We start from the raw sequence: 25223 nt of genomic DNA on the forward strand, positions 1-25223 counted from the left end.
CAGGGATGGGGAGTAGAATGAAGCTCCCACAATCCAAAGGGAAATAGTGAGTGACCTGCTACAGCAGTTAAGACTCACACAAGTCTACAGGGCTGGATGGGATCCAAGGGTCCTAAGGCCGCTGCTGATTGTGTTCAACGGGCCACTTTCTGCCATTTAAAATCCTGTGTTTAGTTTCACAACAAAATAGGCATTCAGGTGCCAGAGTGTCCAGGAAAGGGCAATGTAGCTGGGGGAGGGTCTGGAGCACAAGGCTTATGGGCTGAGGGACCAGCCCATAAGCAGGTTCTTTAGCCTGGAGAAAAGGAGCCTCAGAGGGGATGTTATTGCTCTTTAAAATTACCTGAAAGGAGGCTATAGCCAGGTGGGGTCAGTCACTTCTCTGAAATAAAAAGTGACAGAAAAGGAGGAAATAGCCTAAAGTTCCACTGAGGAGGTTTAATTTGGGTATTTTAACTTCCAATCCTTTTTTTTCCCCACCTTCTCATTTTTCTTCAACAGAAGCACCAAATCTTGACATTAGTTGCGTATCTCTGTTCTGAAGGAGCAGAGAAATCTAGTGAAAGGTAGATTTGACTGTCACTGTTTCTCTAGCACACACAGGACAACAGCGCATAATTCAAGATGTCCTGGTAAGCCAGTGGTTTCAGATTTTTCTGTGTTGTGACTATTAGACATGATACAAATTTCCAGTGTTCCTATTTTCTGTTCACTTGGGAAGAAATTACCTGTTAATCCACAGGCTGAATGTTCATTACAGTCAGGTTAAAAGGTTAGGATACAATCAAATATTGTTTGAGTCTCCCAACAGATATGAATTTCAGTTTTGGTAAAAGACACAGTGCTAACTGGACATAACACAGTATCATAAATTTACTGTAATAAATCATCACCACATGGAAGTCAGTGGCAAACCACCCTTCAATGACCACAATCTATCTAATAATTTCAGTATTTCATTATTTCTCTGATTCAAGAAAGTCAAGACCTCCCCCTCCCCCTCCTCCACTATCTCAGAGCAGCTGACACTCCAGTGATTTATGCTTGCCATGCTCACACATTAATTTTGACCATCATGAAGAACCTGCCAGGGACTAAAGGACCTCACAGCATCTGATGAGTTTAGTGTAAAAAGATTTTTGGGCTCAGTGTTAGAAGGAAGCAATCCACAAACATTCCCTGGAGAATAGGAATAGCCTCCCTCTAACCAGGGCTTCTAAAGAACAGTGATGTGCAAACACGGTTTGTGTCAGTGCTCATCTTCCCCTTTTTTTTTCCATCCTGTGATCCTTGATGGTTGAGCAGACCATTCAAATAGTCCATCATGAGATGCTAACATAGGTTGGGCTGACTGCTGAACTTCCATATGAGACAACGAAGCAGCATGAATAACCTTTTTTCCCTCCTCCCCTCTTCCCATATCCCACCACTAATGCCTGTTGGGTGGAGCAAGGGCATAAATAAATTGGTTTTGATTAATATAAAAGCTGTAGAGATAAAATCAGGAGATAAAACCCTCTTCATAGTATAATGTATGGAAAGAAAACAGGATTCCTGAAAATTTTATGATTTCCAATGAATTATAAAACACATTCAAGCACTCAAATAAATATGTCCTTAAATGCAATAGTTTTTAATTTTTGGTACAAGAGACTGAGATCCCAATCTGCCTATATACAAACAGCACAGAATTACAAAAAGAAAGTTTATCTAAGTCAAATTTCTTAATTTTTATTAAATTCAAAAACTGCAGGAAAAAAATCACAAGTTTCTAAGTACAAATAAAAACAAATCTGCTAAAATAAAATGGTTGTCAAGTTAAAACCCACTTTCCACAGTTTTCCCTTCCTTGCTATTGCCCACAGTATCATCTGAACTCCTAGAAGTGCTTTAGAAATTAATTTTATCTTACCAATAGGATAGTAAACTATAATAAGTTTACTATTTTAAAAAGCAAACTGTTTAGGCACAAGGTGGCAGAAGACATAAGCACAAATATCAACCACGCTTTCCTTAGTTTTTCAGTAGAAATCCAGGTGTGCTACAGGCCTGCATGGCATTGAATTCAGAATGTCAGAGCTTATTCAGTGAAATAAGGGGTTTTTCTTGTGTGTGTGTGTGTGTGTGTGTGTTAACAGTTTGTTGTGTCTTCTTTTTCTCCCATAAAACAGAGAGAATCTGTTTAAGTCAGTGGTATACTTTAGTGCTCAGTGCCAGTTCTGGCTAATAGAGTGGCAAAGCAGACAAAATGTGTTCCAGCACCAGAGAATGCGAAGTAGAGAAGCCATAGTGTGAAAAAGACTGGTTCATACTTGTGTTGTCAGTGTAACTAATAGTCTGGCGACCACCTGCTAAGACAGCATGACAAGCAGTCACATGCTATTTGAAGATATCAGCGGGGCCAGGTCATCAGCTGCTCTCCCAACAGAGCAGTGACCAAGGTGAACAACTAATGTCTGCTGCTTTTCCAACTACACCTAAAGGACTGTCAAACAGAAAATTAAATCATAAGACAATTAACACAAGTGTTGTTTAATATTCCACATTCTACCTTTTACCCATCATTTGATACTTGCCATTCTAATAACAGGTGCAGTTCCACTGTCATTCATAAATACAAAATTTTATTTGCACTTCATTAGTTTAGAAAGACCACAATGTTTTTCAATACCACAACATTCAGGACACACCAAGTTATTCAAATATGTATCTACTGATTTACCACAGCTAAACTAAACAGTGCATTTAATAAAAGATATACCAAAGATATAATTCACAAGTTCATTATCAGACAAAATCCTAACACAGTATTTGCTTGATGGGAATAATTTCCACCATTAGGAAAGAAAATAATTTTACCTTAGGTTCCCTTTCCCCATCCCTACAGATGTCCAGACAAAAATACACATATATATTCCTTATCACAGGAAAATGTATCATCTTAATTTCTTTTTTCCCCTCAAGAATTTGTCTAGGACAGCAGCATTGCTTTTTTATACTTCTTTTAGAGTTTGATATATCTCCATTCTTTTATTGAAACTTAATGATTCTTGTAACCAAATTTATGTTTATGCAGAAAATTATATATGCTTTTTCAAAGTGCAATCTTAGATCTGCACCAGGTGTGATGTCTTGGTACACAAAGAAAGGGTGCAGCATTAAACAAAATAAATAAAAGACTGCCAAAAATTAAACTTAGCTTTTCAATAAATCCAGTCAGCAGAGGATGCTACAGCCAAAAAAGTTTTCACTACATTAAAAGGAAACATAATGCTGATTATGGAAGCTTTGTACATAAAGTCCTCTGTTTTTAAAAAATTTGTCTTTAAAATAGTTAGCAAAGCACCATATACTTATCTTCATACCAGAAGAGCTTCTGCCTGCCTGTTTATAATAACAAAGAACTATTACAACATTACATTTATGTCAAGAATAGGTATAGATTTAATTTCTCCTCCTCCTCCTCCTCAACTGGATGTGTGGCAAACCCCCACTGACTGTACAGTATTTATAACACTGGGGCAATGAACGAAACATCATTGTGAGGGAGAGGGGTAATAATTAAATGTTATAGTTGAATCCTACATAGGATTGCATATTTGCATATTTACAAGTTAGTGTGTAGCTCTGACTCGAATAACAAAGTGCAACGAGAAACTGCCAAATGATTGTAGTGCAGAGTAGTACAGATACTTTCTTTACCCTCCTGCTCATATTTTTCACTCTGGAGAAAGTAAAAAGTCAACAGCAACGGACATGTGGCCTTGGAGGAGGCAGTTCTGGTGGGATTTCTGGCTCTGGTTGCAGGGACAGGATACTGTTGGACAACTCACTTCTTATAACATCCAGTGGCATCTTAAAGAAAAGAAAAATCACCTGTAAACAGTCATCTGCATAAAAAGAACTCATTTCAAGAGTTCACTGACAGACAAAGCCTCAATTTCAGGGTATTTTGGGTCTTATTAGTGAAATGCAATGGTCAGCAGTCTGTGAACTGCATCATGCCCACTATGTATAATCCAAAAATTTTATCTGACAATCTGTACTTGTTCTCTGTCCTCCCAAGCATGTGCAGTCATTATTTAAACACTGACCATTTGTGTGACCAGAGGAATACTACCACCTCAGTATTTTACCTTTTTCAGAATGTCATCAACAAGTTTTAGAAATATTTCATCCACATTAAAATTATCCTTGGCACTTGCTTCACAGAACCGCATCCCAGTTATTTGCTGTGCAAACTGATGGGAGAGAAAATAAAATAACTCCATGAAGATACATGCAAACAGCAACAGATAGCAAATATATCCTCCTCATAAAACCTTAAAAAAAATCCAAACGTAGAACTTTCCCCAAATCTGAGATGGAAGTCTAATTCAATTAATAATCCTGAATCTGCATGGTAGAGAAAATATTGCAACATATAGTTAATTTTTGCTTAAAATAGGTTGATTGGAAAAATACTCTACATTTTTCCAGACTTAATTCATGTATTCAGTTGACACGTATTGCCGCAGACTGCCAAAAAGGAAGAATTTCTCAAAACAGCTGATCTCAACTTTATTATTCAAAATGTGGATAAGGGAGGTACAGATACAGACATTTGAAATAAGCCTTCACTTCCAAATCTTTGTGTATGCCCATACTGACATCAATCTGGTCAAGATAGTGCTGAGTATCACACTACAACAAACATACTCTCTTTACAGCTTCCTTAACAGTTTTGGGGTTGCAAGAGAACAAAAGGAACATGAAAACAAAGGTAAGCGAAGTAATCAAAACAGGGCTGTTACCTGTCCAAAAATAGTACTGAGAAGCAAACATCTAAAAGAAGGCCCACAAAGATTTCCTGACTAGAGATCTCCATTTGTGCTTCAAGTCTTCACTATGTCCCCTTTCAGAGCCCAAAAAGGAGTATCCCCTACACTACTGGTACAGTGTAAGCTGACTTGTAACTTACTCTTTGTTTAGACCAAAGACACACTAGTCCAGCAGGAGCACTTAAAACTGCCCATTACATACAAACACCACATGGGTTTTGAGAGACCATAACCATCACTTTCAGTATGCTCCCTGCATACAACAGTCTGAACAAGAGCAGCCACGGACCATCAGCAGCAATGCCACAACAGCTTTGCCTCTAGACCTGTCCTTACCTTCTCTCCCTGCTGCCGAGTAATCTCTCGATCAACTTCACAGTCCAGTTTATTTCCAACTAATAGAAGCTCTGCATCTTCTGAAGCATACTGCAATTAAAACATTTCTAATTAACTAAACCTAGAAGCATAAGATTTTGTAATGCAAACACAATATAAAAAAAGGGCAATTCCACTACTAAATAAGGAACCACACTGACACACTTTATAGGTAAGTGTTCTTCCCAAACATTATTTCAAACATTTTCAAATTTTAAATTCAATTTTTAAAACATGATTTAAGAACTAGCTGCTCTAGTTTATCTAAGAATGAACACAATGACCTTATTTCGCAGACAGGAAACTAACTCCCCTCCCCCCACTGCAAAGGTAAATGAGCAATGTTACAGATTTTCACTGACACTTCTAACTGGGACAATTCTAGTTCAAGAAAGCAGGAATGGACAACTATTTTGCAAGCAAAACACATCAATGTTAAATCCTGGCTAAAAGTAATCAGTGAAAGTAACTGACAGTAGCTTATTAATCCTAAACACATGCTGTAAATTCTTTTGAGGGGAAAAAGTCCTTGTTAAAAAAAGCATATAAAAAGAAAATACTTAAGGCATACCTTATCAATCATTTTCATCCATTTTGGTAAATCATCAAATGTTTCCTTCTTGGTGATATCATACACCAAAATAATTCCCTTGGCACTTCTGTAATAAGCTGAGGTAATGCTGTTGAATCTCTCCTGACCTGCTGTGTCCCTAAGAAGCAGCAGCAAACAGTGGCACAAATATTTCACCAATTTGCAAAGCACAGAATAACTTTGTTTACATTTTAATAATAACACTCCCACATTAATTAGAGACAATACATTTCCTTCCAAATGTGTGAATTTCAGGAAAAAAACCTGGAGCAGTACTTTCAATCATAAAAAGTTTTCATATTAGAACTATTTATCCCATACTAACTTCACCAAGAAAGGCCACCAAACATTTCTATGTGTGTCTGAGAGTGAAGCTATCCAATGAAAATGTACCAGGAGATAAAGCTGGTTTTGTGTTATTTGGTTTGTTGAGTGTTTTGTGGACTTTTGGTTGGGTTTTTTTAGCAGCTCTGAAAAAATGAAAAAAATAAAGGAAAAAAATGGATACATGCTTATTAAACACATCCACACACCCATCTATAAAATGAGCAATGCACTGGTCAGTATCATTTGAGCTTTCAGACACTTTTTGGATCAACCATAGCAATTCAGCCATGGTTCTAAAACTACTGCAAAACCTACTGGCACAGAAGTGAACGGAAAGAGTGAGCAATCACTAAGTGGTAAAACTTCTGCACTAGAGACCTGGCTTTCACACTTACAACTATTTATCTAAGGTGTGCAAGTAACATTTCCATGCTCACTGCCAGCACTTTAGGTATTTCAGACAGGGTGCATTCACACTGGAGAATAATTTCCAGCAATGACACTAAGTCACCCATACTAGCTATGGCTTCTGTTACAAAGTAGATGAGACAGAAGAGTTGTTTTTTACTGAACCAGAAAAACTTTTGAACTGCTTTTAATCACATCATCAAGCCTGCCTAGGGAAGATTTTTTGACAGTTATACTAAAAAAATAGTTGGTGCAGATCCTAAGTCTTAAAATGTGACTTGTATTTCAATTGGTAGGTTATATGGTGCTCCAAAGTGATCAAGTATTTGTTGCTGGAGTTCGGCCCCCAAAGTCAATGTATAATTTTGAATTTTCACTGTTAGAACAAGTCAAAAGATGGATCAAAATTAAGAGTAGGAGGAAATTAATTAAAAATTAAGAGAGAGGAAAATTGTGTGCATGTGTGTTGGGATTCGAGACTTCAAAATTAATCCTCTTCAACAGTCACATTTTAGACAAAAGGAGGAGAATGAATTTGGCAATGAGATTAACAATGGAGACCTGAAACACTTGTTACAAAAAAAAAAAACCAACAAACCAAAAAGGTCACGTTCACAAAATGCCACATTGATTGTCCTGAAGATTTAACTCCTTTAAGGTTCTATACACAAGAGGTAGAATAGACTACCATAAACCTATCTTACTCTGCATAAAATCTTTAGGAATTTCAAGCAAGTTTCAAAGTGAAGCATTGCCACAAGTGTACTTGATAGCAACAAATATAATATTTGCTAGTGATTTTACAAAGTAAAGCAGAGTCCACTAGAAAAAGATTTTCAAGCTCTGCTTCACAGCCTGTGGGAATATAATGACTTATACTTCACTGCAAGCCAATGACACTGCAACACAGGGCAAAAAAGAACCAATTCATATTTTACCCATTTTTGTTTTATTTTTATTCAAATCTCACTCTCAGATTTTCAGAATTACATTCATATAAACCTCTGGGACCCTACAGAAAATGAAAACAGGTAGCCTGTTTCAATAAGGTCAAGCACCAGTAGTATTGCAGACCAGTTTTAGATGGTTAATTGGTAGTATTCTTTTCACTAATGAGGCATTTTTTGTAAAGCCATACAAGTTCTGGCAGCTGAAATTATAAACATATATATATATATATAACATTAATCACAGCAAGTAACTCTACATTCTTTTCCATTACTTTTTTATTACAGTCAGATTCATTTTTTGGAAGGTCCTTTGGAAGTTCAATCTGTTAAAAAATTAGTAATTTTAGTATGAACCGTTGATTTTCCACATATGGATAACATTGCTCTAGTGCTTATGAACAGAACTCTCAGAATAATGACCTTGCAGAGCAGCCTTGTGTCATCTGTTGCTAATCCAGCCTACTGATGAAGTGTATTAGGGGTGGGGTACCTTTAGTTCCATCATTCTGAGCACAAATAACTACATGGCAGGTGGAAGGGCACATCTCGTGGGAGAATACACCAATTCTATCTTTGTTCAGAGCAATGGGAAAAGTTGCTTTTTGGTTTTGTTTGTCAGTTTAGTTTTGCTGGCCAGTCTTTTCCCTCTTTTCTGTGCCCCTAGTGGAAAAGAGAAATAAAGAGGGTATTTCAGAGTCACTTGTCTGTGCCTTCAGGTAAGAGCTAAGGACCTTTAGCAACTCCATCACGGGGTACCAGATCACTGAGTACATACATTATAAAAACATAGGAGAAACAAACACTAATGCTCCACTACCCTCCCTGAAGGCAGTCATAAGTGCACTGGGTAAGTAGGCCACGAAGAGAACTATGCAACATTACAAAACTCTCCCACTCCAGCTATCTCCAACCCCACACTTTCCCAGCCCTGCTGAGTGTTCTATCTCCAAGTCCACCTGGTACTATCAGCTTATCCTCTCTCCACAATACCCTCAGGCTCTTTAAAAGTTTACAGCATTCCTAGGCTGCTGCACTCTGTGCTCCTGTTTGTGTAGGTCCTTCACCCAAATGTGACAACCTGACGTCTGGCTTGCTGCCTGTTTGGGACACACCACATGCTGTGGCCAGTTCAGAGCACCCATGGACAGCCTGGCTGCTCACTACCTATAATAAATGGCCAGATGACCACTGACTGTCACCTGGTCATGCCAATTCCAGTGCATTATGGCTGACTTTCTTCACCTTGCTTGAAGTCACTGACTCCCCCACACTTTAGCTCTCCTCCTGCAGTAGGTGGAAATGAAACCAGCCAGCAGGTGTTTGACTGTGAGCATAATATTCTAACCCTTATTTCCTTTGAAAAGCAGAAGAAAGTAAGCTGAATTTGCTGTCTCTAACATTACCCTTAAATTGTATTACTCTTCAAAATGTAAGGTGAAAGTTGGAAAACTATTTCTGCAATAAGTAAGTTTAAAATGCAACCCCAGGCTACCTAAGTAAACTGCAGTTTGAATACCAAGTTGATCTTTAGCATGGAAAATCTTGTCTTCTACTAGGTGCCATCATACTTTTCATGAAAATGTGCAGCAAATTCTTCCAGTGTTGAGAAAAAAAAAATTACCACCCCTAATGCAGAGCTCACATTAAAAGCACATCCAACTTTAAATGACTTCTTCTAATGTGCAGAGCTGGAACAATTATTCTTGCTATACTATTTTCATGGATGCATTCACTCCTGCAGTTTGAGTATTTTAGTAAGGATAGCTATTGAAGCATTAGTGGAAAGCTGGAAGAAGGGATGACCACTGTTTAACACTCATGACTTTCATGAGTGATACTAAGTGCTACTAGCTCTTTATTTGCTCTGGTCAGAATCAACACAATAGCAGAAGGCAGTTCAATTTAATTCCAATTAAAGTAAATTCCAGAAGTTCATATAAGAAGTTACTACAACTTAAACAATGACTTGGCATAACTGAAAAAACTGAAAGATTACTTTCTTTTTTTAATGCTAAAAGTAGTTTTCTTCTGTTGATTTTTTTTTTCCAAGAAAGTTTTCTAAATGAAAAGCATTGGTCTTTCTAATTTGTAATCAGAAACATACAGTGTATGTCCTCAATCTGCAATGAGAGAATCCAATGGCTTGACTGTTTTTTGCTTCTCAAACAGAAACTAGACATCACTCCAAAAATACAAACACACAACAAACAAAAGCAAATGAAAAAAATCACATAAAGCCCATTTTCAAGTGTTGACTTGTCATGTTCTATGGTAGACTGCATAAAACACAACACAAATACAGTTAATTAAAATATCTTTGGATAATTTATCTTTTACATGAATGTTCTCTGTGTCTATCCAAACCAGTTGAAACAAACACATGGACAGAAAACAGTCAAAACTGTCTCTGGCTCTCTAGTTAAATTAATTTTTTATGAGTGGCAGTGTAAAGTGGCAATAGAAGTAAAAAAATTTTGAAACTTGCATAAAAACTTAACACTAATGTAACACTTTCACTGCTCTATGCTTCTATGGAACCTACAGGTATTTTAAAAAATGCTTTAAGGTAATTTTTAAGGTTAATTCAGCTTGTCAAACAGATTTTTTTTCCTCCCATGAACCACAAATATATTTAAGATCTTTTATTATAGAAATAATTTCTTTCAGAGGTACTGAACCAAAGAAACAACATTCTTATACAGTCTAGAACAGGGACTTTCCAAGACAACTGTCTCTTAAAAAACAGAGCAGGCAGAATGTGAATTTTTTATGAGAATGCATTGCTTTAAAACACCTTCAGAAGCAAATGAAGCTTGTTTTGTTCCCAAGTCACTGGCTACCTTGAGCATTAAACCTGTAGAGGTATCAGAGAGCTCCCTTGGCTACCCAGAGAGGAACTGGGTGCAGTGGCAGGGCAGCACTGCTTCGCACAACCAGCTCCTTCCTTTCAGAGGGGAAGCTGGAAGTGACCATGTCAGCTGCTTGTGTCAGAGACTGCCCAGATTACTCAGCTGAGAGGGCACAGTCACACACCTTCCTGTCCTGCTTCAAAGCATCAGTGAGGGGTTGCTATTATTGGATCAGTTTTCCAGCTTTGAAGAAGCACTGATTCACAGATGCTTGGATTTACCTGGACATTCACACTATCCAGTAGTTCTGGTTACTCTACCTCAAGACTTGAGTTGCATGCAGGTATTACTTCTCACAAGACACAGGAGCTTGTGTCAGCCTAGAACTGCACGGCAGAAGCTAAGTTACTGTATGCTAACACTTTTGGCAACCCAAGCGGCACTACTGACTGTTCCAGGTAGCACGAAAAGGTGGATACTCCCCTGCGTCCTCAGTGAAGCTCTATCATTGCCTCATGTAAGGAGTGGAAGGCTGTTTCCTGACTTGAAGTCAGGGAAATCAGGGCAGCAGGGACCAGACAGGAAGCTAGAGGTGAGAGCAGAGCCTCTGTGACCCTCAGGGCACAGTTCCCCATTATGAAAGGAACACAGGAGAAAAGTCCTTTTGTATTCTACTCTCCTAACAGCAGCAGGTGTGAAAGCTGCTTTCAAAAGGATGTCCTGCACACCTAATCGCTAGAAATATTCAACATTGTACTGTTTTAAGGTATCTTTTGATAATCTTAAGTGGTAGAACTTTGTGGAAAACACTCTGCTGATAGTGGTTAGAGAACAGACAGGTCAAGTGACCATAAAAATACTGAAGCAAACTTTTTAAAAAACATTCTTGTTTAACTCTAGAAGTAGAATAATCAGACTACTAAAAAAAAAAAAGGCAAAATATCATGCTTTGAAATGTAACTTTAGTCATTTTAAGAAAACAGGTAAGTGTAAACTTCAGGAATTATCTGTTCATTGAATAAAACAGGTCGTTGTTGTAGTAAAGTTACTGCAATCAATGTATATAACACTACCAGAAAGTATGATGCAGCCTAAATTCTATCACTATGTAGGTATGAAAGGAGACTGACTGATGATCAGCCATGCAATTGAAGTCTTCATTTCTAAATTTCCTTGACTTGGTAAACTGCTCTCCTCTTCAACCTAACAACTGGAAGTACAAGAAGGAGCTAAGGGATCTGGGGTTATTTAGCCTGGAGAAGAGGAGGCTCAGGGGAGACCTTGTCAGTCTCTACAACTGCCTAAAAGGTGGCTGTAGCCAGGTGAGGGCTGGTCCCTTCTCCCAAGTAACAGGGGACAGGATAAGAGGAAACAGACCCGAGTTCCACTAGGGGAGGTTTACATTGGCTATTAGGGCAAAAAATCTCTTCACCAAAAAGACTGTCAAGCACTGGAACAGGCTGCCTAGGGCAATGTTTGAGTCACCTTAACAGACATGCAGACATGACCCTTGGGGACAGGGTTTAGTGGAGGACTTAGCAGCACTGGGTTAATGGTTGGACTCATTGATCTTAAGGGTCTTTTTAAACCTAAACAATTCTGTGATAATAAGAGTTTAAAGGTAGGTCCAACAACATGCACAACAGAATTCAGAATTAATTAGCAAAAGTCATGCTTATCTAATTACTTTTCTGAAAAACCTGGAAGTATGCCAAGGCAGATTTAAAGATTAAGTATAAGAACAACATTTTAACAGCCACTGTTGGAGAGAAAGTGAAACTTAGGAGCAGGATGTCATGTCCATGAATTTTACCATATTTTAAAATATTATCTCTTTACATTGTGTTTTCCTTGCCATTTTAGTAAGGCTTCCCATAGGAGTAATTATCACATCTTAGCAATCTATCAACTTTAAATTCAATTTTTAAAGTGTCCTATATCCTACTAGCATATTCTCAATATGTGGAAAATAATGGTTTAAACATCTCTTTTCCAAAAGTCTTCACTCCTATAACGTATTTATTCAACATGGGAATTTTTTTTATAAACTTAGTACATTTCACAGTAAGCATATTAGGTATACATTAGCATCTCCACATCAGAATTTTCTGTTACCTCTGTCAGCTCCAGCAGACCCTGGCTAACAATTGCTGGCTCAACTGCCAGTCTTGTGGTCATAGGTTTCCAAAGAGGGACAGATGAATGAAGACATGCCACTAACATTCAAGTGTTAGGTGACTGATGAGACCAAAGATGAAGCAGCAGTTAACTCAGAGGGAAGCAAGACAGACACATGGTGTAACAGACACAATTGATGGTGACCTGCCAAGAGGAGTTAGTAAACTGAATTCACTGCATCCATGTAGTTAAGAAAGAAAAACTACCACAATATCCCAAAAGTGTAATAAAAAGAATATTTAGAGCTTCCCCCCGCCTATGGATTGTTAGCAGCTTAAACAGTTTAACTACAATGCTAATTATGCATCACACACTGTTAATAAACCAAAGCTAAGCTTCTACATAGTAGTATGTAAGATTAATGTATAGAACATAGCTGGTTTATTCTCTCATTATTATGCTTATGTATTGTACTACTCTGCAAAACAAAGGAGTGTTTAGCTTAATAACTTCTAAGCAATAAAAATAGTATTAATCACTAACATGGAGAACCATTACCAGAAATCATGTAGCCTACTGCAAAAAGGAAGAGTTTAGCTCAGACATTGACCTTTCTGTAGTAGGACATCAGTACCAGTAAAGGTAGAGTCTTATTTGCTTTATTTTTTTAGGGTGGATATGATTTACTTAAGTCTTGAATACCATTCACTTTGAAGTTATTTAAAAACAGTGTCAAAGGAACAGCACTGCCTATACCAAGCTTCAGAAAAACAGTTTAGAGAACACTTCACAGTTGCTTTACAATTGCTGTTACAATGAAGGTCAGTTTTAATCAGTCCAGAAAAATAAAGAAAACAAAATATACTTTATCTTGCGTCTATTTAACAGTCAACTTTTGTTGTTTGTAGAACTCCTATTTCTTATGTAGGTGATGTCATTCTTCCAGGAAAAGGGGCTCAAGGCCTCTGTGATGCATTAATATTTCAGTAATTACATTCATGCCCTACTTCTAACTTTATCTCTCCTTCTCCTCCTTTCACCCTCACAAAAATCTAAGAGCTATGTGGTTTGGTTTAAGTCTTGTGGGAATGGAGGAGAGGAGTAATAGGGTAAGAGCTAAACCAGCTTATAACAGTTAATAGTATTAGACAAGCATATTAATTCATGCTGGAACATAAAAATTAAAACATATTGCTGGTTGCACATTTGTTTTACTTACCAGATTTGTAATCTAATTTTCTTTCCTCTTAGCTCTACTGTTTTGATTTTAAAATCAACACCTATAAATAAAATACAGTAAACAGAAAAGGAGGAATAAGAAGCAAAAGTAATGAGGGTGCAATTTTTTTTTGATACTTTTTTTTTAGATCAACTTGTAACAGTCTGAACAAGCAGAAGGGTTTGCACCACTACATTCAGCTCAGGAACATCATGAGGATTTGACAACCACTAAATAATTTGTGAGCCATCCAATTTGGCAGCATCACAACATAAACCTTCCACTTTGTGCCAAATTTCCAGCAGCAGGTAAACCCAACACAACAGTAAAACAACAGGCTCAGAATGACTGTTTCTCTCCTATTCACCTCGACTGTCAAGGACAAGCCTGTTCTACTTCCAACTGGTACAGATGCCCCGGAGGCATGGAGCAGAACCAATCCCTTCACATCAGTTTTGCTGTTTGTGAAGCAGGAACAATATAGGTCTGGCTTCCAGGATGGATGCTTAGCATCTGTAATGTGCTGTAGTAAAGTGCTAGAATTGAGGTCGGTTTATGAAGAAGTTTATCAAGACTGTAATTTTTAAGTCCTACAAATTAGAAAACTTCTTATATTCAAAGAGGGTATTTGACTTTTAAAATTTATTTTATACCTGTATGGTACTTTTATTGATCATCTCAAAACTCCAGACGCATTTTGAATGCACGCTAAATATCAAAAATAGAACCATGAAGACTTTGTTAAACAGAAAGATTTAACTTTTATAAAAAAATAATGCTGGCTAGCAACACATAAGACATACTGTAGTCAAACAATACCTAGACACAAAAGATTACCACCTTAACTACAAAAATGTATCAGGGAATAAATGTCCTTGAATATAATAGATTTGTAGATTGTGATCCTGTTCATTTTAGGATACACGTGTAAGAAGATTTTTGCTTTAGTTCATTCCTCCTAACACAGCTAAATCAAAAAGGGAGAAATAAAAAGACATGAGAACATGGTTCAGACCTGTACAGTTAAAACTCACACAGAAGTGTAGAAGCATAATGTGTTGGAAACACTTTTACCATTTCAAATACAATTGTAAACTAAGAACAGGGATGAAAGTGAAGAGAAAAAATGGTTTTTATTTTCTCTAACAAAAACTACACATTTTCCCAAAGACTATCTATCCTTGGTAAAAGCTGAGTGTCCCTGCTGATATTAAGAATTGAGATTGAATTTAAACTTTGACAGAAAGGACTGAACTTGGCCCTTATGTCCATATTTTTAGTTTGCAGAGCAGGTGGACATTTTTCAGCCAGATTAAATAAATGGAAGGATCACTGACCTTCATTCTCCTAAACAAATATCCCCTCTAACAGCCTGCAGTTGCACATTGCATATTGATAAAAGTTATGGTCATCACACCATGACATTTGTCCTCATTCTCCATGACCTTAATAGTTTCTAGCACACTTAATCACCAATTCTTGGAGTGATATTCAGGACATGATGCCTGTGCTTCACTTACACACACGTATCTCTTTCAAACCCCAGGAGTTAACATGTTAAACTGATTTGTACTAAAAAACTCAAAATCTTTAATGCCAATTTTCAAGTGTTCATATGCAAATTGATAAAAATATTCAAATTATTAAAATTTCAAAGAATTTATTAATCCTAACTTCAAAAAATATTTTGTACACTTCTGAAAAGTGACTGTCTTGGTGCAAAAGCAGAAGAGAAATGATCCAGCTATGTTCTAGTATTCTAAGTGTGTGAAATGAGAATTCTCGTAATTCTATTCTAATAATAATATTTGCAAAGAAACACACATCCATTTCTACAGTTATAAGCCTTTTCTCTATATAAATGCATTGAAACTATAAAATGCAATTTTCTTAATAGTCATAGCTTTGTCTATGAAATAGAACTTTACTTGTAATTGCTTGCCTCAAACCTCTCCTACCTTCAAGGAAGTTTGAATATAACTGCCCAGACATCCCAATTCCAATTCCCAATCCTGCCATTCTGTCATACAGGACATACTGTATGATTTGCCATTCATTTGATGTTAAAAAAAGTCTAAATTATCTCTGAGCCCAAGCTGAGTGTTAAAACCACCACAGGGATTTCATGTAAGTTTCAATAATTATAACATGAAAATATTTTTATTTTTATAGAAGTGGTTTATAAAACCATTGCAATCTTATACAAAACAAAAAACCAAAAAGCTTTTGTTATATTTTTAAAAACAAAATTAATTAACTATGGAGAGAAAATCCAACTGTTGTAATAAACCACATTTTCAAATGGGACTTCCTGGGACTAGAAGGTCCAATATATTAATAAAATGAAGTAGAAAAAAGACGACATATTGAAGAGATGGTTTCAAAATAAATAATATGTCAACAGCATTCTTAGTTTAAAGGCAGAGCTTTCTATTAATCACCTTAAAGTTGTACCATGAGATATTTTCCTACTATGAAATTTTGCAAGGAATGATACAAACAAGTAACAGTTTTGGAAAAGCAGACAGGATCTTCTATAGAATTGTTTGAATCACTTAAGTCAGAGTGCCAGAACTCTTCAAAGGTTGCTCAATTATGTTTTATAATTAGTAATGCTCTGCAAGCATCAACACAATACCAAAAGCTTCATGTCTGCCAACACTGAAGGAAAAAATCTGGCAGCTTTCCTTTTGCACACGGAGAAACAAATTCCTAAGCCTGTCAGGTTTCATTAGCCTGTTTCACCATAAACTGCCAAAGCCAGTGCTTCGAGTTTACATACAAATTAGTAATTCAATTAAAACAACAACACAATAATTTGTTTTCCATTCAATTTCAAATATTGCATTGAGTTAAGAAAACGGTCAATGAAAGAAATTATTTAGTTTGACATATGTTAATGGAAATACCAAATGAAAAGTTTTGCTATCCATACAATTACTCTGGCATGGTTTTATATATAGTTCAATAAAATAGAAGAATCAACAATTACTGTTGACACCTGCATTAAATCTGAATAACATATCTTATAAAACAAAAGGAATTTAAAAAGCTCTCTTTGGCTGCTACAATACCAGCAAACTACCAGTGGTTTGCATGCTACCTAGCTTGCATGTAAAGGCTGCTGGGTTAATTGTCAGTGAGTAACATAATATACACATGCCAGGAAACCTGACAAGTGCATGTGCTTATGACCATACTGAAGCATGCCATTTGCCAGGTCACAGTGATGTAAGGGGAAACAAAAGGCTCATTACAATCCCCCCTCTCATTAAAAAGTCAGCTTTCTCTATGCATCAGGCTTGCATGGACAATAGGCAATCAGTAATATTCCAAAATTATTACACTCTGACAACTATAAATCCAAATCACCATCTCTCTTTTTATGGATTTTATAGATTAAAATAGTATGTGTTTTGGATGTCACATTTTGACTCCCATTTTTTGCTGGAAAGGCATTTTTCAGGAGTCCAAACAAACATCCTACAAGAACTAATGAAAAAGGCACAAAAATACAAATCTCAGCCTCTGGTTTGGGTTTCTGATTTTGCATTTATTTAAGCATTTGAAGGTATATTAGTTGAGCTTGCCCTACAACTTAAAACTCCAAAGGAGCATTTCTCCTCTCCCCACAGGCCAGACACATGTTAAACAAGGCATTAAGGACACCAACACTAATCTGGTGTAACACAAGTTAAGGATTTGCAACATTTTATTTAATGTGCACCATCCTTGTTAGTAGCACATGAACTTTGGATGAAAAATTTAGTTTGTGCAAAGAACATCTATTACAACATGGGCTCAACTGAAGCTATGCCTTCTCCAGGAAAAACAAAGGGCTACCAGGACAGAAGGGTTTAAAAGTATTTTAAACACAGCCAAACAACCTGCCTGCACTCTTTTCAAAACTAAACAGCCTTAAAAGAAAGAGAACAGAGACTCAAAATAAAAGCACAATAATGAAGTTCTAGATAAGGGCAAGTCACTGAGGATGACATTTCTTGTCAATGAACCAAACTTGCAACTGTTTCAAACTTGAGACTGAAATCCTACAAAAATGAAGCCTAGCCCAGAACTGACTACGGTATATTAATTTATATTAATTTCTCACCCCAAACAGAACTATAGCTTATCTGCCAAAGCATAAACTGAAACACACACCACTGGGTGCAGCCTTTCTCTTTAAAGCTAAAAGTATTTGTTTAGAAATAAAATAGTAAATAAACTTCTTACTATGCATTTTATATTTAAATTTATAATCTTTAATTTCCTTTCATAAGAGACAGAAAAAGAAAGTGGAAACAGTTTTGCTTAATGCACACAGAGTGACCTTTCAGTGGGCAAGATCTCCTGGTAACAAAGTTAATGGAAGAGCTGGGAAAATAGATGCAAATAGAGCACAAAAAAAAACCCCTCTAACTACAATCAATTCCAATGGATTCAATTTTCAGAGGCCTATTAGTGATTTGCAACAAAGTAATTCAATCAGTGAAAGATAATCAGACCATGCTTAAAGAAACACTATTAAAAAAATCAGAGGTTATTACCAATTAAGCCTTAAAACAAACATATATAAAGACTATGACAGGTTATTGAATCTGGTCATCTGACACCATTATGCAAAAAAAAAATTTCTTACTTATTCTACATTTGATAACTGAGATCACATGAGTTTTGAGGTAAAAACCATCTTTATTACAAAACATCCTGGTTACTTAAACCTATCCCAAAACTGCCAAAGTCAATGAAAAGATGAGCTCGAGAGCATGCCTTCTGATTTCCATCATCTTGCTTGAGAGGGGGGAAGCAATCAACAACAAAAGGCACATAGGGAGGACAGGAAAAGATTAGAGAAACTGTTACAAAGAAAAAATACCCCAAACCATTTTGTCTTATTTTAACCGAACTCTAGGGGAAGCATTTAGTTTTTAAGTGGAAATGCCTCTTTCAAAATACACATTACAAATTCACAAATTTCAAAGAAGAGATCTGGAATCATTTAGTGCTAAGTCAGATTTAAGTATGTTTGGGGATTATTTTAGAGGCAGGTAAAGTACGCTGTCCGTAGAGCTTCAAGCACGTAATTCTAGAACGATTAACATGGAGATATTTGAGACTGCTTGCCTAAAATAAAAGTGTACCCGTATCTCAACTGGCAACTGGGCTACAGACTAGAATGAAACAGATTCCAATTTTCTGGTCAACAACTACCTGACCTGAAGGGAAAACTGAATGGAAGAAGAAAGGTTATTTCATGAGCAACATTACTCAGATTTTTAGACAGTGGAACCTATAAGCATTTTGTTTTGGGTATCAAGTTTCCCTCTCCTTGGGATATCAGCAGAAATAAGTTGTAAAAGGGTTGCTAATCAACTTCCAGAAGTCCCTGAGAATCATACGGCCCTATTTTCTTTTTTTTTCCTTTGCAAATGACACGCTCAGCTGTTCACAGCAGAGACTGAGTCTGACAGCTGCATTCCAGTCTCCTTGCAAACCTAACTCCTCATTTGACAGCATTCAAGTGGCCTCTTTACTCTGCCTGTTGTTTTATTTGTGTATTCTCATATATGTCCTGGCTAGGGACTACAAGGCTCTCTGACAGTCCTGTAGTGTTGATATAACCCAGGGCCTGAATATTTCTATCAGCTGAAGTTAAAATCTAGTTTACAAATGGAAAAAAAAAAACCAAAAAACCAACAAAGTTCAACCTCAAATTTACTCTTTCTTGTAACCTCTTGTTAATTAAAAACCCCATACCTTCACAAAACCCTGTTCCTAAACCCTAATAATTTATATTATCTATCTACCTTTTCCTGTTTAAAATTACAGTTTTGCTCACGTATGAGGATTCAAATGATTATCCATAGCAAACCATTGCTGACTTATACCAATTGCTGTAAAATACACTTAGTCGGCACATCTGGGACAACAATGACAGGCCAGGTGTTTTCACTTGCTGGAGTCTCTATGTTGTCCATCACAAGTGACTACACTGCTCCTAAAGGCAAAAGGCAGCTTCTGGGGGACACAGGCTTCTGTCATACTTTGCACCTCCAAAGACAAACAAGGAAATTCATACATGCTCCCTAATTATCTTAAGGTTTTCAGTAAGACAAAACTGTTTTTCTCTGCAAGTTTCTGCTCCTCTCTGTTTATAGTTTGGCAAGAAACTGCAGCACACCATTAACAAGGTATTGGTATGGTTTATTTACACTATTCTGCACTAGTGAAAAAGCCAATACATAAAACCAGATGTATTAACATCCTGGATATGTAAAAGTAAGAACAGTCAATTCTCACAGAATTACTTATCCCTCATCAAAACTTCCTTCCTTTTTTTAATATAACAGCATAAATTTCTCACATTAAGAGCTATTTCTTGATTAAAGCAAGAGCATCTTATTGTTACTTTGTCATGATGTGGTAAACTAAGAAACATCTATTTCTACTTTCTCCCCTCTCCCCACACCAAGTAAGCTTTCAGTGACATCGTACTGAAGGGGGGGAAAAATGTTTAAAGAAAAATTAAAATGAATTATACTTGTCAGAGAGCCCACAGGCACACACAAGCGTATCAAAGAAAAGAATGTTATTTTAGTTGACTCAGGATGACTTTCTGAAAAATTTTTATAGCTTGTTCTTCATCTCAGATTGCATCAAACTACTAAATTTATTTTTAAGCCATATTTTTGATTTACTGAAAAAAACACCAAATTATTAGTAAGCCACATACTATGTTTACAGTGCCTGTGAGAATACTGATTAGACAACTAAAAAGACTGAGCAGTAACTTAGTGAGCAGCTCTGAAAAATGACAAAAACTTTAAAAGCGAGTAGTCTGATACTTTTAAGTGAAAATCATTATGTAATATGACAAGCTTATGGGAATGAAACTGAACATTTATGTTGTTAGCCCCCTTTTTTTAAGGATAAAGAGAATGAAGACAGGTTTGAATTGTGACAGAAACTCCAAACATACATATAAAAAGGTATATATATATATATATATATTCGTATACCATATATAAATGTCTATATACTAAAGACAGAGGTTGCCTTACTTAAGAGCATTCTGATAGAAGACAAAGCTAAAGTTTTCACTATTGTTACTGTTCATTTGATGGACACTAGGAATTTTGCATGGACATGGGTATTTTAAAATAAATACTAGGAAAATACCACTTGGAAGGAAAAGCTATGGACCTCTGTAAATCTCAAGTTTCTGACTTCCATACCATTTCACATGAAGGTGAAACAAGGTCAAAGAGCACTTCTGTGAAGTCAAAGGAGTCTTGCACCACAATGCATTTACATGCCACTGATCTGGATCCCTCAGGCCTAGAACAGATCACAGGTCACTAAATTCCCATCCTGATCCACAACAACCCTTCCCATTACAAGCTCCACTATTATTTTGCTTGTAAATGAGGACAGAGAAAGCTTTAGTGTTTACTACACGTGATACTTTGGTTTCCTATGAACAGCTGCTAAAACAGCCAGCAATGCACAAGGCACATAAACTGCACTGGCATTATCAAGGGCAAGGCCTCTTTCCTGGGATGATTTTAGACCTGGTGGAAAAAAGCTGAAAGGTAAGACAGGGTCTCAAGAGACTTCACATACTGAGCCAGCACGTAAAATAAAAGCTGAGGAGCCCAACTTGATTTGAAGGACCAGGACAATCAGCATCCTAAGAGGAGAGTCAGTGCAGGGCCTCACCTTTGGGAGAGCAGGAACCTCAGGTTCAGAGATAAAAGTCAGAGAGAAGTGTAATGTCTGCAGAAAAATTAGATTGACAGGAAATACTGCTAAGTACAGGATTTTTGTAGATCTGTCATGGAAGAAAAACAGCAGGGAGACTGGGAATGAACTAAGAATTGGTGGATTAGGTAGGACATACAACCATGAGACGAGCAGTAGCTGGACAGATGCTGGGAAGAGAACAGAGGCCACTGAATATTTAATAAAGGGACTCTGATGAAAAAGAGTCCCTTTAAAAATATATATATTAATATATAAATTTAACATCATGGCTATGGAGATCTGAATAAGAATGTATTTTTTTTAGGATAAGAGCTAGTTGAGGCGGGATAACGAGGTGGAAGAAGCAGAGGCAAACACTGTTTCTCCACCCCCATGCTTGAATCTTCTTACAGATTTGGCAGTGAGTATTTATCCACTACCCTTGGAAAGATCATTCTTCTTCACACCATATTTGGTGCACATTTTTTTAAATTGTCAATTCTGGACAACCTTCAAGTGGTAGCTTTGGATTCTGCTCCTGTGTGAATAATGCAGGCAACAAATAATAAATGAAGATCAAATTTTACTTTAAAAGAAAAAGTATAGATTTGTGGTTGTTAATAAAGCTAATATGATCCCGATATTACCCCTGAACAAGTTAATATCCCATTATAGAAAGACAGGGGATTTGATACTGGCATGGAAGGAGTAATTTTACCTTCTTCAAAAATCAGTAAATATTTGAGCATATTGGGTATTCTCAGTGCTATGAAAATAGCAGATTTAAGGAGACACAATATTCCATGTAACCAATATAATGCCCAAAATAAATACATCAAAAGAATTTTAGATCAACAGCACATTGTGTGCTGTTATGAATAATAATCTGCCAAGCTATTTTTGAACACTTTCAAAGAAGTTCCATATCTGAGCTGAGACCGAAGACATGTTGATGTGTTTTCATTACAAAATTTTCTTTACCAATCTGGCAATGTAGTCTTCTTAAATTAGCATTTAAATACTGTATCTTACTTAATTGAATCCACATCTTCCCTTTCCTGCAGAAATGCTCCATTTTTCTATAACATGGCACTATTATCAGCACTTAGGGGCAGAAGACAGGAAAGGTCTTTGGACATGTTCAATTCTGCCACTGTCAGAGGAAGTCCTCTGAGTAGCCTCTGCTTTCATACAAAAGCTGAAGGTGCTAAATGTTGTTCTTTTTGTCCTATACATCCACAGGTTTTAGTATAAAAGCATGAAAGTAAGGCTGAGACAAATAATACCAAGATGAGGAAGTAAATATGTATTCTAGCATTCCATTTTAAATACAGCTTTGCTAATACAACGTACATACAACAAAATGCAGTTTTTTGGTTGGTTACACGGCCCTTTCAAATTTAATCTCAAGGTATCTTCAGTTCATGTAACTGGATCAGTAACAGCATTTTCCCTGATGTCTCAAAACACATTTGGCACTTGAAAATTCTTGACAAAGGAAGAGCTTTATGACTTCAACTGTGTATTAGAGGCTGAACACAGGTTGTTTTGGAGTTATTTTCAATCTATATGAAATGTAAATAGCAGAGGTTACTTTTTCTTACTTTATAGTGCAAAAAAATCAGAGTACATGCTAACTGTGAAAAGCTCCTTCATTTAGCAGTCAAAAGATCTGGGGGAATTTCAACAGCTCTCAAGTTTAGTCTGAGGACCTTGAAAAAATGCCATTACTATCAAGTCCTTCTACATCTATTTTGGCATAAGTTGATTTCTCTATGCTGCTTTATGTTGGCACGTTTTGTATAACAAACATTACGTAACCTTCTGTCTAGCAGTATATCACTACTTATTTCCTGTTTCTTCCCTAAAATAAGGAAGCTTCTCTGCTTAAATCATTGTCTCAGTTATTTAGGAAACCAGTTTTGTTGAAAAGACACCATCCTGGAAGTCTGGACTGGGGTCTAGACTACCTCCCCTCACTTCCCAAGATTCACAGCAGGAAACTAACTCCAGTTACAGAGAGCAGCTCAGACTTGACTGAACCCATAATGTGGGTCAACCTAAACAAGATGCAGGAGAGTTAACATCAATGTCTAGACCTGGCAAATTTATAAAGAATACATTCCTCTATTAATTGTATTTTAGTTGTACTATAAATTCAAATCATCTGTTAACCTGGACAAGCCATCGACATTTCTTCATTACAACACATCCCTTGAGTAGTAATGCCTCTAAAACTGTCCTTCTAACTTCTACAAGGTTAAGTTGCCAACTTCAAACCAAAAAACTTATCAACATAACAGTGCTAATCTGCACTACCAGATCTGGATTCTTAGCCTAGGAAAGAATTAAATAAGTGGTAAAACACACATTAAAACAAAAGTATGAGTTACTGTGCATCATTTTGTTTACAGGAAGATAATTTTGGATGGCAATAACTCAGCTTCTAAAAGGCAATACAATCACTTTTCATCTGATGCTTAAATTCCTTCTACATTCCAAGCTACAATTAAGCTAAGCATACATATTTTCCAGTGACACAGACTTTAACAACCACCTTGCTGCAATTCTCAAGAGTTCAACTCCAAGGATAGGACTCCAATAACAACGCAGAATAACTAGCTTGTTTTCCTCCCTTTACACACTTGTGTATTAAAAGACAGCAGGCATTAAATTACCTCAGAGACTCGCACAGATGACTAAATCATGAATAAGACAGTACACCACAGAACTAGGAGCTTGCTCTATAGTTAGCTGCTTAAAGAGCCAAACATGCAGTGTTATCAAGAAACAAAACATTAATCTCGGATCTAACATCACAGGCAGGTTCTCCACGAAGCCATAGCAGCCATCTGGAGTTAATCTGACTGCGGTCTGGAAGAGTAGCTGAATAACACTTTGGAAGAGTACACAGAATACACACTGCAACTTTTCAACTCCTGAAATACTTCTGTCCCTTTTCATGCAACATTTAAAACTTTAGCACAAAAACGTACTTTACCAACTCTGCCTAATTTTTTCTTTAAACTGTTTGCCGTTAGCAAGGTTGAAACAGGACAGCCAGCAGCTTCTTAGAACTCGCAAAGGTAACTAGGACATCCACGATCTTTCCAAGAAGAGCTCTTGACGTCTGGCACCAGCCAAGCCCCTGAGCTTACCACGACCCAGAAACCCACCCGGGGACATCCAACCCCGCTGTCCCGGGCAGGAAGGGGACGGGGACCACGGCAAGATCTGGGAGGGAATGCCAGGCGGCGGGGAGCGGGCCCAGGCTCGGGGAAAGGCGGGACAGGGACCGGGGAAGGGCGGCCGCCGCACCGAGACCCGCGTTCCCACGGCCGGGCCCGGGAACGCCCCTCCCCCGGGACGGGACGGGACGGGACGCGCTCCCTTACCCACGGTGGACTTGCAGGCCTCGCAGAAGGTGTCGTCGGTGAACCGCTCCATAAGGCTGGTCTTGCCCACCCCCCGCGACCCGATGATGATCACCTGCAGCTTGAAGTCGGCCGGGCGCGGCGGCTGCTTCCTGCGGCGGGACTGCCCCCCCGAGAGCGCCGGCGACCCCGCCGCCGAGCCCGCCCCGAGGTCCAGCCCGCCGCCCCCCGCCCTGCGCTGCGGCAGCCCCGAGCCCGGCTCCATCAGCGGTGCATGCGGCGGCGCCGCGCTCCCTCCCCGCCCTCCCCGCCACCGGCTCCGACCACTGCGAGGCACGGGGAGGAGGGGGCAGCGAGGACGAGACGCGGCCGCCGCCCGGCCCTGCCCGAGGGGAACGGGAACAGCCACAGGAACGGGAACTGCGCTGCCGCCGAGAGCGGCGCGCCC

General features: G+C 37.8%; 1 protein-coding gene across 1 annotated transcript; it reads right to left on the minus strand.

Annotated features, from left to right (window-relative positions):
• Positions 1–1610: 1610 nt before the first annotated feature.
• RAB12 (RAB12, member RAS oncogene family) lies at positions 1611–25223 on the minus strand. Its single transcript, XM_002191169.6, has 6 exons — positions 24797–25223; positions 13659–13719; positions 5767–5905; positions 5157–5246; positions 4137–4241; positions 1611–3855 (listed from the first exon to the last, which is right to left on the minus strand). Exons 1-6 carry the CDS (start codon positions 25038–25040, stop codon positions 3742–3744), a joined length of 753 nt encoding a protein of 250 aa, XP_002191205.1. The 5' UTR covers positions 25041–25223; the 3' UTR covers positions 1611–3741.

The sequence above is a fragment of the Taeniopygia guttata genome, chromosome 2 (genome assembly GCF_048771995.1).
Source record: "Taeniopygia guttata chromosome 2, bTaeGut7.mat, whole genome shotgun sequence".
Taxonomy (NCBI): Eukaryota; Metazoa; Chordata; class Aves; order Passeriformes; family Estrildidae; genus Taeniopygia; species Taeniopygia guttata.

Excerpts from the sequence above, each read along its gene's own strand:
- RAB12 (XM_002191169.6), bottom strand. The coding sequence starts at position 25,040 with ATGGAGCCGGGCTCGGGGCTGCCGCAGCGCAGGGCGGGGGGCGGCGGG. Across the intron at positions 5,906-13,658 it reads AAAATTAGATTACAAATCTG|GGACACAGCAGGTCAGGAGA; the intron begins GTAAGTAAAACA and ends GCTGCTTCTTAG. Across the intron at positions 5,247-5,766 it reads GGATGAAAATGATTGATAAG|TATGCTTCAGAAGATGCAGA; the intron begins GTATGCCTTAAG and ends TTTTAATTGCAG.